This window comes from Hermetia illucens, chromosome 1 (genome assembly GCF_905115235.1).
Source record: "Hermetia illucens chromosome 1, iHerIll2.2.curated.20191125, whole genome shotgun sequence".
Lineage (NCBI taxonomy): Eukaryota > Metazoa > Arthropoda > Insecta > Diptera > Stratiomyidae > Hermetia > Hermetia illucens.
The window spans coordinates 132,101,682-132,120,649 of NC_051849.1; the positions used below are offsets into that span (position 1 = coordinate 132,101,682).

At 39.1% G+C, this 18,968-nt stretch overlaps 1 protein-coding gene across 1 annotated transcript; it reads left to right on the forward strand.

The window, feature by feature from the left end:
• Window positions 1-1,096: 1,096 nt before the first annotated feature.
• Window positions 1,097-18,513, forward strand: LOC119661624 (DNA-directed RNA polymerase I subunit RPA2). The gene is made up of 8 exons (XM_038071044.1): window positions 1,097-1,278; window positions 1,332-1,664; window positions 10,386-11,048; window positions 11,108-12,066; window positions 14,086-14,493; window positions 14,551-14,689; window positions 17,619-18,029; window positions 18,082-18,513. The coding sequence occupies exons 1-8, from the start codon at window positions 1,210-1,212 to the stop codon at window positions 18,460-18,462; spliced, it is 3,363 nt and encodes a 1,120-aa protein (XP_037926972.1). The 5' UTR covers window positions 1,097-1,209; the 3' UTR covers window positions 18,463-18,513.
• Window positions 18,514-18,968: the final 455 nt, after the last annotated feature.

The following is an 18,968-nucleotide window of genomic DNA, read 5'->3' on the forward strand; positions in this document are numbered from 1 at the left end:
TGTTTGTTTAATTATTTGTACACCTGCGAAAGTCACGCTGCTGAAGAAAAGTACACACCAAACTCAAATAAGAGAAAATCGCCTGTTGTTTTTTAACTAATACTGTAATGCCAGAAGCAAAGGTTTAAAAAAAATCCAACCGAGTTTATATACCAAATATATTTTGCAGAAATGCACTTTTTCGTTGAACACAAATATCTTTTTATTTATATGTCCATGGTATCTACATGAGTGTGTATGGTATCTATATTGTACACTTTTATAGTACTTACTGCAGACATATCATTTTTATATTTAGTCCAACCATTAAAGTCGAAAATCGTGTGCGACCTCCGAATTCTTTCTCGTCAAGCGTAAACTCGTAATTTCTAAAAAAAATTAATGCTCTCAAGGTCAAATAACCCAGAATCAGTAAATTTTGGTGGAAATTGATCTAAAGCTCGTTTAAAGTGCTTGAAATTCCTTTAAAATGAGGTATAATAGAAGTCAGTGGGATAAATAATACTGGATCTATGATGAAAATAATGTAATTATCTGAATTTTTAATATAAAAATCAATAAAAACAAAAGCTGATTTTCTCATATAAATTGAGAGTGAATCGAATCCTTCGAAAATCTACTGCATTTAACCCCTTGCAATAAATTCTGAAAATTTTGTGGATATAGTTTCGAAAAAAAATGTGATTTACCCTAATTTTTTTTTTTCATTTTCCCAAAAAAGGAATAATTTTTTCAAAATATCTCAAAAAATAAAAATGACAGTGGAAAAGTGCTGACTTAATCGCGCTATATAACTTTCGCGTCTTATGTCACCCTCTACACCCACCCCAAATTTCATGTTAATCGGCCTTGACTGAAAGAATTCAGAGCTTTAATGACTGGACTGACTCCTATAAACTGCGAATAAGCATCTCAAGGTAGTGAATGTAAAAGTATAACGTAGAGTGTAATATGGAATCTATGGCGTCATGCATTTGACTGGAATTTTCCACGGTTGCGATATTCACTCCATCGCAATCTGTACTAGTACAATATAGATGTCACTTGTTAAGGCAGAAGCACTCTGTTTTGATGTTTGATTACTAACTCCCCGGAATCATCTGTCAATGTGACATTGTTATTATCACGTGTAGTAAGGCCTGGACACCGCGTTTTCTACTCGCTCGAGTTCCTGCTTCTGAGTACGTCGAATATTTGAAACAAGCCACGATGAAAGAGAACTTGCCACTAACCAATTCCCGTCCAGAGTTCAAGCAATTCAAAAAAGGCTTCAATGAGGTAACTTTTCAGTCACATTGTTGAAAAACGATTATAACGAATGTTGATTTCAGATCCTCACTTCATTGGGCCAACCTCACATTGACTCCTTCAACCAAATGTTATCCAACGGGTTGAATACCTCAGCGGCCAACATTACGCCGCTGAGATTTCAACTACCGACAGGTGAAAAGGTGGAGGTCAAAGTGGAAAGTATACACATTTCCTCGCCCTCGGTGCCTCCTGACGCATTTGGTACTAAAGATAAAAAGGTGTATCCCATGGAGTGCCGGCAACGGGGAGAGACCTACAAGGGAATGTGTTCAGCGAGGATCGGCTGGAACATAAACGGACTACAAAAGCCATCAGTGGACGTAGAGTTAGGGGAAGTGCCTATAATGCTGAAGGTTAGTGTTTGCTTTACGAAAGTTACGAGTTTGTTATGGACTCAAAGTATCTACAAGGGTGACTCTCTCTGCAAGGACTGACATATTATATCGGGAAAAATGAAATCACTTCTCACGAGCAAGCTTATTCCATCTTACGGTCTTAGTCATACAATACTCTCTGAATCTGGTGTCCAATAGCTGTTTTACTTAATGAACTGTTTATATCCCATGAAAAGATATGTTAGCGTTTATTCTACTAGTTTTGAATTTAAGGATAGTGTTCATTTGGGTTGTGTTAGGTGGGTTCGCTGTTAGTGTCGAAAAATAGATTTGTCATGGTTTTGCCTAACACGGTCGAGCTTAACGCTAGCGCTGATAGTTTTCCAGTTGAGAGAATTCAGGGTCAGTTTCTCGATTTGAACTTCGAACAATTGTTCCGGTTTGCGTTTGTTCTACTGAAGAACATTGTGAAAATTGAATAAGAAAAAAATCTCTAGAATGAGATAGATAGATAGCAAAGTGGTGCGTTTTTAAAACAGAAATTAGAGGGTTCTTCTGTCAGCTGCAAATATCAAACTCAGCACTGCAAAGCCAGTATAAAGCATGGAAGAAAAAGAGCGAGTTATTTTAAGGGGAGAATAATATTTACTGTAGAACAAGTTAGAAACTGGAATCTTGGCTGTTCAGGTATAGAAGGTTTGTGTACTTTTTATGTAAGAATATTTGAGTTCACGCTGCTCCATTCGTAAGTAGTTCGGAATGTACGAATATATGCATTTCGTATGTCAAACAATGCGCTTCACTGTGTGAGATATTGATATTCAATGCATTGGAGTTCAGTAAATTGAGCTTTTATAACTTTGTAAGTAATAGTTCGATTTTCACCTAATTTGGCAGCAGCCGTCAATGAGTACCTGAGTCAAATCAGGGTAATAATCTCGGGTGAGCCCAATGCTGACTACATTGCCTCCTACAGGCTAGTGTAACCGGATAGTGCATCGTTACGGCCTTGGATGAAGTCCTGTAATACACTTCAAGGCCCTGACCCGATATGGTTTGTTTCGCCTTATGACACAGCCTATACTACTGTATGATTCAAGAGGATTCCAGCCAATTTTTAAAAAAATAGAGTAATTTACTATTAGATTCTTTAGATATTGGTATGGGGGAATCTTGAGATGAGAAACATGTGATCACTTTTTATCCCCTTTTTCAAACAATGGTCAGATTCGGAAAGTAATAGAGACCTTTCATTTGTTAACCCACAAGGCTGAAATTATAATAATAATAATCGTTGGTGCAACAATCCAATTGGATCGAGAACTACATTCAAGATCGTAACGGTACACTACAAGAGGTACACTGTAGGAGGCACTGTGGTTAGCATTGCGATCGCCGGGACTCAGGTATTCGTTCCCAGCTGACTCGACATCCAATCACAATTGGAATTCATCTGCCAGCAGACTTGAACCGCTTCCGCTATAATATTCTATCCGGATTCCGAATCAAATTATATACATCCTTTTGCATGAATGAGGCCACCCTTAAACCTTACGTAACACGAAATTTAACAGGTCCAACTTTTCCATCATACTAACTATAACCGGTCAAGCGACGACGGCTTTACGGTTTCTTACCAGGGGAGAGGCAAATCGTCAGACGCTGCCTCACCTCTGGCCTGGGAGCAGCGTGACCGTAGCGGCTCGCAGATGTTGAATGCTCCTTTATATAATTCGTAGAACACGACATGCCTACGAATTATATTGAGCGCAAATCCGCCTTATTGACCAGAGCTTTGAGCGTTTTGAGAATGATGATTTGGTCCGGTCCTGCATTAAGTTGATGCGGACTTAGCACCAAATTTGGTCCGGTCCTGCATTAAGTTGATGCGGACTTAGGACCCCATCATTCTCAAAACGAATAACTATAACCGGTTTTGAGAAAAGTGCGTGTGATAGACAAACAGACCTTAAAAAACGTTTATTCAGTTGTCAAATCTTATTTGTTTTTGACGAACTGCTTCAAACATCCAATGTAGCGCGGTCCACGACTAAACCTGATGGAAACACAGATTCAGTGTTGTGCGAAAGTAAACTGCGACTAACGAATGAAATTAATTCATTCAAAAGCTAGCTGCAACTAACAATTGAGAATTCAATTATTCGAAAATGAGCAACAAATTTTTTGATTTTCATTCGTTATTCGAATAATTTCAATTGATTGATGGTTAGTTGCATAGAAATCAATTAATTGGAAAACCAGTTAACTAATGAATTATTCAGTGATTTTGATTAATAATTAACAATTGAATATGATTGGAAACGTAAGCGCATTACATTTGAAAGGTTTTGTGATTTCCTTATGAATTTTGTAAAAATTAGCATAGACGTTTTGGGGCTGGGAGATGTTCTGAAATTTGAGTTACGCTAGCGTGGGAATGCTGGAACAGTGTTGATGTCGTTATTCGATACTCGTTTGCTCTTTTTAGATTTCTTTTATGTTAATAGGCGCGGATCGCAGATCGTTTTGGATAGAAGAGGTTAGGGCTACTGTTCGAATTCGAAAAAAATAGGGTTGCCGTTTTAGTGTTTCTGACAGTAAAATTCAGAAAAATTATGTTGCCGCACGTAGAAAAAATTTTCATTTTTGGTGTTGCTTTGAGACATTTTTTGCAGTTGGATTTTAACAAGTTATTTGAGTTCTCCCGAAAAATTTCACATTCGGCAACTCAATATTTTGCACTTTTTCTTCGCCGCAAATCCTTAAACGTCAACCCTTTTTTCCAAAGTTTAACAGCAACAACCCTCATCTCTTCTGTAGAAAACAACCTGTATTCCGCACCCATTCCATAAAGATAAGATAAAGATTTCACTTTGAAGCCCCTATTAAACGAAATAACAACAATGCTAACATAAAATCAAGTCGTTGATTACTTGTTAACAATTTCGTAGACCATATACCGCCCATCATATTTCGAAATACCAAATTCAGTTATTTTGTAATAAAAGTTACCAACAGATGGACAGACACAGAATTTTAAAAAATGATTGGTTTTATACAAAAACCTTCATTTTCAACTCATACAACTTTAATACGCCCGATTTCTATAGAATTAGTTAGAAGAGTAATTGTCAATTATTAAATAGTTGCTCGCGATTACGACTAATCAATTGTTAGTCGATCATTGCAATTAATAAATGAATCAATTGTTAGTCGAATAATTAACTAACTAACAAATTAGTTAACTACTGCACAACACTGGTTTCAGATAACCGACCCCAATGAAACAAGCACTGGGAGTAACAGCGACTCAAAATTGAGCGATCTAAGTGCCCTAGAATCCGTGTTTTCAGCCAATAGTGATCTGGGCCATGAAGTTGCTTCAACACATAAGCGCAACGAAAGAGCGCTTCAAAACTGGCATCTTAAAATCTAGCACAGTGCCTTCTATAGTTCCCAGTTCCAAAGACAATATAGGCAAAAATGTTTCGTTGGATCACCGACACACCCCGCTATGATCATATTCGAAACAAGGACATTTGCAATCAACATGACCTTGCAGTCATCTTGAAGGAATTGCGATATTATCGTGTTCGAAGGTATGGTCATAAAGTCCGGTGGGTGGTCCATTCTCTGCATGGAAGCGGAGTTAACAATCTATTCAAAATTTATGGAAAAATGGTACTATTTGAAGTCAAGAGTAAATTGTAATTAAAAAGAGTTGGAACTACAAATATTCGCCGTATGGAAATATACTTTATGGTCAGCAATATGCGCCTCATTTTCCTCGTCCAGCCTATACGACATGAATGCTGTATTTAGTGTACACAACAATGGACGATGAATAAGTTTCGGAAGATGCAAACTAAGACGAAGAAGACTGAGTTGAAGAAGTATACATTCTACGGGGAACGAACCCTCGAAGGACTAAGTAAAGACGGGACTTGTATTCAGGCTCCCTAGGAGATGCATAAACATATGTGGATCTTTCCAGATGAGACTACATTCACTCAAATTCACCACGCGTGAATTGAGCGAAGCCGCTCCTCTATTTTTTCTTTAGCCTTAGTCCCGGTTATAAGCGGGATCAGCTCGTCATAATCGATTTCGCCATTTTCTTCTGTCATTTGCTTGATCTGAGTGTAGTCATGAGGCTTCCAAATCCCCATCCGGCGTATGGAACCACCGGTATTTCGGTCGGCAAATTTTAGATTTGAGACTTTCATTGATACATCAATCGCAAAGAATACCAAGTTGCGCTAATGCGTGAAGCAATTTCTTAACGCAGTTTTTCATTGCGTACAATACTGTTGAGTGCGCTGGATGTTGGATGTCTCATATGACAGTGTCTATAACAAGAACGCAGTCATTCCTATCATTTTTAGATGTCAGAATATATAGGAAAGCTAATATGGCCTCAGATCATTATCCTTTTGGCATGGTGCTCCTCGTTCGATTAACAACACCACTTGGAATCCCCACTGAGAATCAGGGGAGAGTAAACAAACACCAAAACCTTCCGTAAAACCTATAAGGGGAAAATGAATACCACAATAACCGCAACTATCAAATGTGGCGGAAATAAAGCATCAACAAATGAACTTCATAATCAACTGAAGCGCCATAAATATATTTGGCTCCAGACCCAAAAAAAAGGGTAAACGACATTTTCGTGGATGATTAAAAGTTAGAGACAAGCAATATTATGGGCACAAAAAGGAAAGGAAAGGAATTCCTCCCTAAAGTTTTTTTTTTGAATTCATCTACAATGAATAATTTGAAAGATAGTAACGACTTATGATGTTATGCCTTTGCGAAGCCTAGTGTACGTAATAAAAAAAACCATTTTGTCACGGTGCACAATACGTTATCGGTATAGGAGTTCAACCCACGTTGACCTTGAGCTGGATTACATAAGCCGCCGATGTTGAACTTGGAAAGTCGCACTTCTCCAACACTCCAAGAATTAACAGACGCAACACGTACGCGAACGTAAGCTACCATCAGATGCTAATCCAACTTATAATTGCAATGTGGTCCATCTAATTGCTCGCAGGGAATTGGCCTTCAGCTGACCTTATGACAAGCTCTGTGCTCGAAGAATGTGCTATCCACGGCTACGTCGGAAGCTGCAAAAATCGACCTACCTACCGCCGTTATCGTTACAGTCGCCAAGCCCTTGTTTCCCCATCACATGTTCCAACAAAGTGTTGCCAGAGCCCAACTTGGTATTCATATTACCCACCACAATCACAATATCACCTTTAGGAAGTGTCTCCTGAACTGTGTGTAATTGCTTGTAGAAAGCGTCCTTCTCCACTATATCGGAAGTCTCCGTTAGTGCATAGCACAATTGTGATGTTTGCCTAGCTAGTAAAAATCCAACGCCGGATTCGCGTCTGTTACCACTTGACTTTTCAGAATACAAAAGCACATTGCTGCAAGTGGAAAAGGAGTGCTCTCCCCTATCTTACTTCGATTAAGCTGGAGATTGTAGCCGTGGGCTCAGTCCCTATCCTATTCTATCCGAGTTGCTAGCCCAGAAGTTTCTATCACTTTAAGTAAGTAACCAGGTAAGACTACGAATGTATTCTTAAGTGCCAACTGAAGTTGTAATGAAGAAGATCGGCGGGCGAAAATCACCTCAGGTGGCATGCCCACGGCTCTTGTTGCAAATAATTACAACTCTTTTCCCGCAGCAGGAGCAGGACGAAAGAGAACCCCAACTGGCAGCTCAGCAGGACGTCTTCTCGATCCCTGATGTTACCGAAGAGAAACTTTGGGAAATCTGCAGACGTATTGGGGACAGCAAGGCTCCGGGATTGGACGGAATTCTGAACGGGGCTCTGAAGGTGGCGGTCAAGGCCAGAACAAGGTGGTTCGCAAGCACATTCGAATCGTGCATGGCGGAAGGAGTGTTTCCCGCCCAGTGGAAGAGGCAGAAGCTGGTCTTGCTACCGAAGCCCCGAAAACCACCCGGCGTGCCCTCTTCATATCGCCCTATTTGTCTCTTAGACACCATGGGGAAGATGTTGGAGAGAGTGATATACAACAGGCTGCTCCCGTTCATCGAGCTTGCGGGTGATCTTTCAGAGCGGCAATATGGGTTTCGGCGAGCCCGTTCTACGGTCGATGCAGTAGCAAAGGTCGTGGAATTGGCTCGAAATGCAATGGCCATTGGCAAATGCTGTGCTCTGGTGACGCTGGACGTCAAAAATGCTTTTAACTCAGCCAACTGGGGCGGGATTAAGGGCGCTTTGGCCAAACTGGGTGTTCCTAGCTACTTGGCTCGGCTCATCGAGAGTTACTTTTCGGACAGACTTCTCTGGTACGAGACGAACGACGGGCCGAAGGAGTACATTGTGACAGCAGGCGTGCCTCAAGGTTCTGTATTGGGACCGCTGCTGTGGAACATAATGTACGACGGAGTGCTTGGCTTTCGCGTGCCGGAGGAGACAACGTTGATTGGTTTTGCGGACGACTTGGCGGTAGTTGCAATTGCAAAGCATCCCGAGGACGTGGAGCTTTATGCAAATGAAGCCATTCATACCATCAAGTCATGGTTACAAATGGTCAAGCTGGACCTGACAGACGAAAAGACGGAGGCGGTCCTCATTACCAACCGTAGGAAGAACAACACGGTTACCATCCAGGTTGGTAATCGTGAGGTCGTCTCAAAATCGGTTGTCAAATACCGGGGGGTGATGATCGATGCCAAGCTGAGTTTCAAGGGACACTTAGATTATGCGCGAGAGAAGGCAGCAAATGCCAGCTCATCCTTTGCAAGGATGATGCCTAACGTGGGAGGGCCGAAGTATAGTCGCAGGCTGCCCATCGCGGGAGTGGTGAGGTCGATCCTGCTATACGCGGCCCCTGTCTGGGCGGGAGCGTTGAACCACGCTGTCAACCGGAGGAAGATATGTTCGGCATACCGGCCAATTGCGCTAAGGGTGCGCACTAAAAAACATGTTTTGAGAAAAAGCTGGACGTATTATCTATTACAGAAAATAATAATATCGAAAAGAAAAAAATTTAACGCTAGAATAAGCTATATAAAGAAACTGTCGTGAACATTGGTATCATTGATATATTGAGATTCAACCTGCGAATGTTCCTAGACTTAATCAACTTATACGATACTTTGTAATGCTCGCTGATTCAGTATCATTAAATCAATATAGAAAGTTCGTGTTCGGTACATTCTGATCAATAGATTAGACTGTTCCGTGTTTGCTATCCAATTGCGATATTTAGGTTGCTGCAGATTAACAGCGCTCGAAGAAAGATATCGATGGTGGATCTTGTGAAAGCTCAATCAAAAATGTTGTCTACAATCTCTACTCTGAACACGATTTTGATATTTTGCCTGTCCCCACGACATCTGAATAGGGACTGGAAATCTTTCCCTTTACTTCAGATATTTTTATAGTCTCACAATTAATTCGCCGTATGCCTTGGGTTCGAATCCCAGTTGGCATAGATGTTTGCATTTACTTTTGTACTTGTTTCGCTGATGTAAACTTATTCGTTGCCACAGCATTATTTTGCAATGATAATGAATGTGAAGCACAGTATCACTGAAAATTAGCAAGGGAAAAATGGAGGAAATAATTGATCCAAAGGGGCTTATTAAAAAACCCCTTGTTACCCGTAGTATCCTTGCAATTATGTGATGTTCAAATGTACGTTAATAATTTCGATAGGGTTTCACCGTAGAGGCAAATGATCGAAATAGGTCACGTTTCCTTCCATATTCTAGAAAGCCGTGCAAATCCCGCGTCATCGCCTCAATCGGAAGTGAGCTACGAAAGAGGCAATCTTCCACAATTGTAAATTAGCAAATCATCCAGAAAATGTTAAAGTTCTATCTGCCGATACTTCCTCTATTCCATTTTAAGGTTTTGTGTAAAAGAAAATTAGAATTGATTCAATGTCTGTCTGCCCGTCTGTCTGTCGCACCTGATTTATTGGGAAACGGCTTATGTTATTGTCAGGAAATTTGTTGAGAAAATGTGATCTGTGAATCCCTTTACATATAGCAAATGCATGCGAAAGGGAGGTGAGATTTTTTTACATAATACGTTAAGAACTGGTCTCATTTCTGATATTGGGGGATTGGAGGGTGGTTGCTCAAAATGTATGTCCGAACAGTGTAACAGGTCTCGTTCTCAGAACGTTTATAGGTAACTAAAAAAAATCTCAAAAAACTCAAAATACATCCCATTCTGATACCTGCTCAAATATAGTTAATAACAGCATAATACAATCTTTTAGAAAATTTCCCGAAACCCCCCCTAAGTTCATACTAAAAGTACACAATTTGGTACCTTTAATAAAAATAAATATAAATAAAATGTACAATTTTGGAAAGTCTGAAGGAAATCCAACTATTATTAACAAAGTTATAGCATGTCAAAATTTTGCATTTCACGTGAATCTATCGCATTTTACGACGTGTATGACGTCGTTACCATTTGAAGGGTATATATGAATAGAAAGCTATATATGAATGGAAAACGTGCATAGGAAATTTCTCACATAAAATGAACACAAAACCTTTACACCCGAAATACCCGGCTTCTTTTATTCCGATTTGATTTGCCATTAATCACGCAGACGATTGACAGTAAGTTTTGGCTATACATATCTACAGTTTGAATTTTGTCAAACAATTCTCATCTCCTTGTAGATTCGTTAATTTTTTTTCAAATCGACTTAGACATTTGCATTTTCTTCTAGTCCGATGCCTGCAACTTAAAAGGCCTCACTCCAGAGCAATTAGTTAAACGAGGTGAGCACGAAAATGAATGGGGTGGTTATTTTATAGTCAAAGGTAATGAGAAGATGATTCGGATGTTACTAATGACTCGGAGAAACTACCCCATCGCAGTGAAACGAAGTGTTTGGAAGGATCGAGGCGCTTTGTTTAGCGACCTTGGAATCTTAGTAAGAACGGCACGAAATGATGAAACGTCGTTCAACAACGTACTTCACTACTTAAATAACGGAAGTGCAAAATTCATGTTTTCCCAAAGTAAAATGCTTTCGTACGTGCCTGTTTGTCTGCTGCTTAGGGCCCTGACGAATAAAACCGATGATATCATTTATTCGGATCTATTGCGAGGCTATGAAGCTGATCAATACTACTCTCAGTGCATCCAAAACATGCTCCGTGAGTTACACGAAGAAGGAATACACACACAGCTTGAATGCAAAAATTATGTCGGAGAATTGTTTCGATCGAGATTTATCGAGTTGCCTCCATGGACGGAGAATGTGGCAATCACTGATTATATCCTTAATGAAAGGATTTTAGTGCATCTCTATTCGCATGAAGATAAATACAACTTCATTGTTCTAATGGTTCAGAAACTATTTCAGTGCGCACAGGAAAAAACAAAGGTTCGTACAATGAATTGAATGTGGAAATCTTGTGATTTCTTATTTTATTTTGCTTACAGGTGGAAAATGTCGATGGAGTGATGATGCAAGACGTGTTACTTGGAGGACATTTATACCAAAGAGTCTTGATAGAACGGATAGAAATGTGGCTTATCTATCTGCAAAGATCAATACTAAAAAAATGCAACGACGGCTCTTCCAATTTGAGTCCTGCCTTATTCGCAGCTTGCATACGACAAGCTGGAACCATCACCAGAAGTATAGAATCATTTTTGGCTACTGGAAGCATTTCGTCCCGCTCCGGCCTCGGATTAATGCAAAGTACAGGGCTTGTAATAATGGCAGAAAATATCAATAGAATGCGATATATGTCACATTTTCGAGCTGTACACAGAGGATCTTATTTCACAACAATGCGTACGACAGAAGCTCGGCAGTTATTACCAGACGCTTGGGGTTTTATTTGTCCTGTTCACACTCCCGATGGCGCTCCATGCGGTCTTCTTAACCATTTGACGGTGAACTGTCAGATATCAGGTGCTCCGGATAAAACACTAGTAGCGAAAATTCCTGAAATACTCATTGAGCTTGGAATGGCTCCCATTAGTTCAAGGAAATTTTCCAATGAGCACACCACTTGTGTTATGCTAGAAGGCAGAGTTTTGGGATACATCCGAGAAGTAGATGTCTCCAGAATAGTGGACAAGTTAAGATATTTGAAAGTTAATGGGGAATTGCCACAGATGATGGAAATTGTTTCTCTACCTTACGAGGAGAAAGGCCAATATTCTGGGTTGTTTCTGTTCGTTGGACCGGCAAGAATGATGCGACCAGTGAAAAATTTACATCTGAATAAAGTTGAATTTATTGGGACATTTGAACAAGTGTACATGAACATTGCAATTGATGTAAAAGAAATTTACCCCAATGTAACGACTCATATGGAACTCTCCAAAACTTCATTCTTGAGTAATTTAGCAAACTTGATTCCTATGCCAGACTGCAATCAATCTCCACGGTAAGTTTGTCTTTTCACTTTATTAATCCTTGAATGCATATGTTCAGATTACTAAGCCAAGCACCCTTCATGGTTTTTAAAGGTTTAATTTATCTCCAACAGCAAGTGGTTGTGGACTTAGGATCCCTCATTTATCCTAAACAATAATTTATCTTCCTTTTTAATCTACTAGTCAGAAAAAGTTTATCGCTCCGTTAAAATCAACTTTTTCTCACATAATTTTTTAAATTTGATGAAACCTGATTCAATCCAGCTGCCGTCGAAATTATGTCCGACGCCTGAAACATCCACCAAACTTTCAGTTCCGTTCCCTTAAAACACAATAAGTGAAAACTCATCTTCAATAAAGTTATTTGCTCCCAACAGATTTAGCCGAAAATATATAAAACAATTTATCTGCTTCTACCATCATTGCTTTTCCCATATAAGTTTGCAATTGCCTTTCGAAATAGTCTTGTTTATTTTCATATTTGAAGTGCTTATTCTTTTAAGCGTAAGTACAGATGTTCGTTCGGAGTAACCTTTGAATATTTGTTGATTTTTCAGTTCCACTTATGATGATTTCTTTAATCTATGAGTAACACCACGACTTTTGAGCATACGTGAAAGGCATATTTCCGATGGGATACGAACCATGATAGACATAAACCCTGAACTAAGCTAAGACGTAAAATTTCTTGCAATTATCCTAGATGTGATGCTTCCTTACAGCAAATATACATACATGTTTACAGTTTCGCTTTATAGGCAATCCAAAGGAGCTTCTGTGTTAGCAATGTGTGTTTTCATATCTTACATAGACATTAGAGTTGTTTCTCTTTTCAAGCTCGAAGAGAACGAGAGGTGCGAATGAGGACAAACCATAACTCTTGCACAGATTAAAGATGGATGCTTTCGACTCGTTATATACGGTGTAGAACTTCACGATGTGTTTTATTTCCCATCGTCCAACTTCTCCCACCACCCAAAATTTATCTGCGAACTCTCATTCGACTGCGCTTACTCCTTCACAACATCTCACTCACTCGTTTTGCTGTTTGTAAATAGTATTTTAACATCCAAGGCAATCCAGCACTCTACATTAAATCATTCCTTTCTGCTACGCTGGATCCTTGATGGTTTCTTTTGTTACGTTTCCACCCGTATTTTTCATTCACTCTACCGTTTCATTTATGTTTCTTAATGAGAACGTGCTCACCTGGGGAAGATTTCGCTGCTAACACTTTCTTCTCAACTTCCTGGATTGCCATGTTCGTTAATTTTGTTCTTATCTATCTGCTCAACGTATGGACATTTCAGATTCCAATTTGGTGTTTTGAAATTCTTCGTGCAAGTCGTTATTATAATCTCGTTCCTGTTGGAAACTTACTATCTGATTCAGGGTCAGTAAACACACCAAGCACGGGCTTTCACCATCAATAACTTAATAGACTGCAGAGATAGCAATATCCTATGTTGTACACGACTCCCCTATGAGTTATCTACTTAGTAGTGGAATTTCTGATTTGCTGGCAGCTGCCTTTGGTGTTACTTAGTAATCTTTGTCCAGGTTTTGCCTAGACAAACAGACGTTCTCTGTGTAGACATCCCGCAGCATCTGCTCTTATTTATTTCCTCATTTCTGATTGATTTGAAACATTTTACGACCCTTATCTCTTCCTTCCCTAAGCCTAAACCTAAAGCCATTTCAATATTTCTTTCTATAAAGCTTCTTATCAGACTTCAGCAATTCAAATTTGCTTAATGACAATCATTTTGCTGCTTTTATGACCACCATTTTCGACTATAAAACAACTAGAATAGACATTTTCTGTCGGGGTTTTATTACATATTTTTTACCATTCAATACGATGATACTATCTAAGATATAAAGGAGTGGAGAAATCGATAATCAGGGCTTTCTTCCTTACTAGAATAATTATAACGTAATATTAAAGACAGCTGACTTATAATAGTCTAAAATATTTCCATTTGCAAGCTAGACAAACAGTTAACATCAGTCTAATTCCTTCTTTATAGTAACATGTATCAATGTCAGATGGGTAAACAAACCATGGGAACTCCATGTCAAAATTTCAACTTACAATCGGAAACAAAACTGTATCGCCTGCAAACGCCATCATCGCCACTTTTCCGAACAACTCACTATGATAATATTGATTTGGACGATTTTGCCATGGGAACAAATGCAATTGTGGCAGTTATTTCATATACGGGATATGATATGGAAGATGCTATGATAATTAATAAATCGGCTCATGAACGGGGCTTTGCTTACGGCAGCATTTATAAATCGCAATTCATTGAACTTCGAGGCAATGACTATTTTGCTCGCAATCCACATGACCCTGAGTTAGCGAAATATATCGATAATGATGGACTACCGGCCCCTGGGACGAAATTAACGTATAAATGTGTTCTTTATTGGTAATTGAAATAAATGTTTAATATGATGTGTCAAATAAATATGTATTTAAATTCTAGTTACTTTGACACAGACGAAGCTACATATAAGGTTGTAAAAAACGAAGAGAAGGAAGACGCTGTTGTAGATAACGTCCGATATTGTGGAAGTTTTGCATTGAATGCTCCTAAGAAAATTTGCATCACGATAAGGATTCCAGTAAGTAGAAAAAATTTAATAACATTATATGAAGCATAGTTGTCTATCCCCCGTACACCATCTCCCGGACTTTCAAAACGCAAATTATCCAACAGTGGAATTGGCATCTTTTCCAAATGTGTGAGTTATCCGGTATTCATTCCATTCTGCATTTCCCATCCCAATGTATGCTTTTATTGAAGATCGTATCAGGTCAGAGTATTCCAATTCATGGGAAATGGCAAACAAGTAAGTAACAACTTGAAGTTCTTCTACATCTCTCTGTCTCTCTCATAGTAAATTTACATGAGAAGTTTGTTGTTAAACTTTTCATTGGAAGAAATCGAAATCTAAATTGTGACCATCATCACGTTATTTCATGAGGCGATCAACGGGACCGTAACACCCGAAATTTGCTTCTCCGGCTGGTGCAATGGGTATTTCTCTACATTACGCTGTGCTGTGTTTTTGAAACTCTAAGTCATCGAACTTGCTCCTGGAAGCAATGTTGGGCATATTTGTTTCAGACAATATCTGCTTCTGTATCAGGCAAATGTTTGAGGCTATCTCAGACAAATATCTGAGTCTGTTGCAGACATCGGACAGTCAGTATCAGACAACAGGCAGACAGGTTATTGGGTATGAAACAAACAGGTGGTTAAGCATTCTCTATGCAGAAACTTAAACTTGGCAATTATTTATATGCACTTACTGTGTAAGTCAATTGTCTATCCACCTGTTTGCCTGTCGTTTCATACTGACTGTCTGCTGTCTATATCCCCTTTTCCATATTTAACCCTATTGGGGCATGACCGACAGATTGTTTCGCTCTAGAAACAAAGGCAGTTGTTACCCAGACTCAATGCTCATGCTGGGCTGTTCAAAATGTCTATCATCTGTGTAGCCAACACAAAAGTTGAATCCTCCAGTTAGTATCTACATCTTAGATTATGATCATAATTTTGGTATATTCTTTTATTTGCTCTTGGAAGTAGAGCTGATGTTGAAATTTGTTGTTGCGAGTCTATCTTATGCAACGCTGTGCTATGAAGACTTGTCTTAACATGCTGACCTATTCGAAATAGATGGTGCTTTGACGAATCCTCTTGTTTCATGTGTGTTTATGTATCGTACAATAAATAAATAACAGTATGGTGTCGTTTCCCCCGGGAATATGTTATCGGTAGTTCGAGGAAGAGAGTCGCAATGTGCAATTGTTTCGAATTTTGTCCTTTGTGAATAACTTACCTTCGAAAGGCTAGTTCCGGCATTTCCTTTGTTATTTTGCGAGTACTCTCTCTGAATGCGAAGTGATTTATAAACGTTAAGCCTGTAGTAATGTATCCAATACCATATGTTAACTTCCATCACTTACATACATAAGACCGACTTGAAACCTTAAGTTGGAGAAGAATACGTCCCCTATCCAACTGGCCTACATGTACATGTACTAGTCGCCACTATTATTTTAGATAGTTTTTAAATTTTTTCTCGACAGAGCCTCAGTTCACAGAAGCGCCATTTTTAAACAGTGTATCGGCTTTGCGTGCCATTGATATCAGTTTCGTAATTACATTATGAATCACTCAATTTTAAACGTCGATTGACCTGGGTTTAATGAGTGTCTGGAATATTTTCTGTATTATGTATGCAGGGATTTGCGTATTCCCTGTTTGTCGTAAAAGGCGATTGAAAGTGATAGAGATTTGTGTCCTGGCTGTAGCCTATTTTATGCCGTGACAAAAGGAAATAACAATTTCGCCTGAGAGACGTTAATTGTAGGCTTTTTTCCAGGATGATGAGCAGCTGAAGAAGTGGAAAGGGCATTTAACCTCAATTTTTGAACGTATAAAAGTTCCATATCTTTTGGATAATATGGCAAGCCACCGTAACATTCGGATACGGACTGCTCCACCCAAGAGAAACGAAATTATCTTTACCATTAAGACATTCACACGGAGTAAAGCCGACTTTGACGGTCTCTGCACAGTCTCCTGCAGTCTCTGCACAGTTGTTAAAGTATTTTCACTCATTCGTAAATGTTGGGAATCTGAGAACTTTTCCCAACGAGTGGAAAAGGGATGATCGCTAAAATTCCGAATAAGTACACCCATCTTGAGTGCGAGGAATATTTACATACTTCCTGCTGTCGCAAAGATATTAACGAAAATCATATTGCGACGCATCAAGGAACACATCGAAGACTTGATGGACAGAAAGCAAACTGGTTAGAGCGACCTATAAGGGCGCTGTGTCGAGCCAGAATCTCAGCGGAATTCGAAGTCGAAAGCAGATTCCGCAAATATTGCATCTAGTCACCGATAATTTTTAATGTATAATGAAATTTGTCATCTTTCCTCAAACACCTCGACTATGATACCATGGATGACATCTGCTTGTTCTCATAGAGAAACTGAACTTGGCTAAATGGCTATGGATTTGAGTTGGAAGATATACTCTAACAAAACCATCAACCCAGTCTGAGTGATCACCGAACTTTACTTATTTGCCTTATTGGATAAAGCAGCGAAAGCGTCGATCATATTTGTATTGTATTGTTTATCTAGGAATCGTTGTTTCTGCCGACGGTGGCACCGAACAGTGCTATATCCGCTTTCGCTGTTTTGTCCAAAATTTGGAAATACAAACTATCTCAACGCTAACATCAAATTGAGAGTAGTACGTGGAAATGGACTGGCAGTGTTTCTCAAAAGCTCCAAACTTTCATCAATCCATGTATGCGTCGTGTCATTAGGGTATTCTGAGCTGCGACAATAACTAATGAAGAACTTGGTCGACAATGATGCCGAGTATTGTTAATATTTCAGCAGACATATATAAATACCGAAAAACTGCTTGGAATGCGAATGAATACTACAAAAACAGAAAAAATGCAGACCGAAAAAGTTCTGCTTTTATTTTTATTAAAATATTTTTCTTTTTTTTCCAGAGAAAAGCCAACATTGGTGATAAGTTCGCTTCACGTGCCGGTCAGAAGGGTATATGTTCCCAAAAATATCCAGCAGAAGATTTACCTTTCACCGAAAGTGGATTAATACCTGATATTGTTTTCAATCCACATGGATTCCCATCTCGAATGACGATTGCTATGATGATAGAAGCGATGGCAGGGAAAAGTGCTGCAATTCACGGATTAGCACATGATGCTACTCCTTTCAGATTTTCAGAAAAAAATACGGCAATCGATTATTTTGGTAAAATGCTACAGGCGGGCGGCTACAATTATTATGGAACAGAACGAATGTACAGCGGCGTCGACGGCCGCGAAATAGTTGCCGATGTATTCTTCGGTGTTGTCTATTATCAAAGACTAAGGCATATGGTTTTCGACAAGTGGCAGGTAATATATTGAAATAAGTGATAAGTTGATTTTTGCAATTCGTTTTTCGTAGGTACGCTCCACGGGACCGGTAGATGTGATTACGCAGCAACCGATCAAAGGAAGAAAACGTGGAGGTGGTGTTCGTTTTGGGGAAATGGAACGTGACGCGTTGATTTCACATGGCTCTGCGTTTTTGCTTCAAGATCGTTTGTTCTATAATTCTGACAAAGTTTCAACATTAATTTGCAATAAATGCGGAACACTTATAGGACCAATGCGAAGAATAGTTAAACGATCGAACACAGGGCTAACAGCAACTCCGTCTACATGCAAACTGTGTCATGACAGCACAAACATCGGATTTATTGAAGTTCCATTTGCATTCAAATATTTAGTAACTGAACTAGCATCCGTAAACATAAATGCTAATTTTAAACTGTCTGTAATATGATACGTTAATCCGAAGTGGAGCTGACTTTTGTTATTATTAAATAAATGTTTATCCTATAATTGTTCAATAGCTTTCAGTGAGTTTAGATGACGGAGTATTGTATTTAGAACTACTTTCCTCTCCATTTTGTGTACTTTCTTGTGATGTTCCGAAAGTCGCTCTTTCCAATCTTTCCAGTCTTGAACAAAGGACAGAGCCGTCCAAGTTACATCTCCGCACGTACGTCTTTGAAATCGATCTTGAATTGTATAAAAAACATAATAATTTGTTAAATCTTATTATCTAAATCTAAATCACTACTGCAGTAGCAAAAAGGATGTGGCTCAAATGTTCGAATAGATCCGTTGTAATTTTAAATTTTGGTGGGGAATAGACTACATACAGTTACCTCATCAATCCATTCCGCTAGTCTGATAGATGTTGCTTGGAAGTGGTACAGAGAGATTGCGATAAAGGGTTTCAGTTTAAAATTTTGAAGCAGAAGAATTTCTTCCACCCGGTACTGC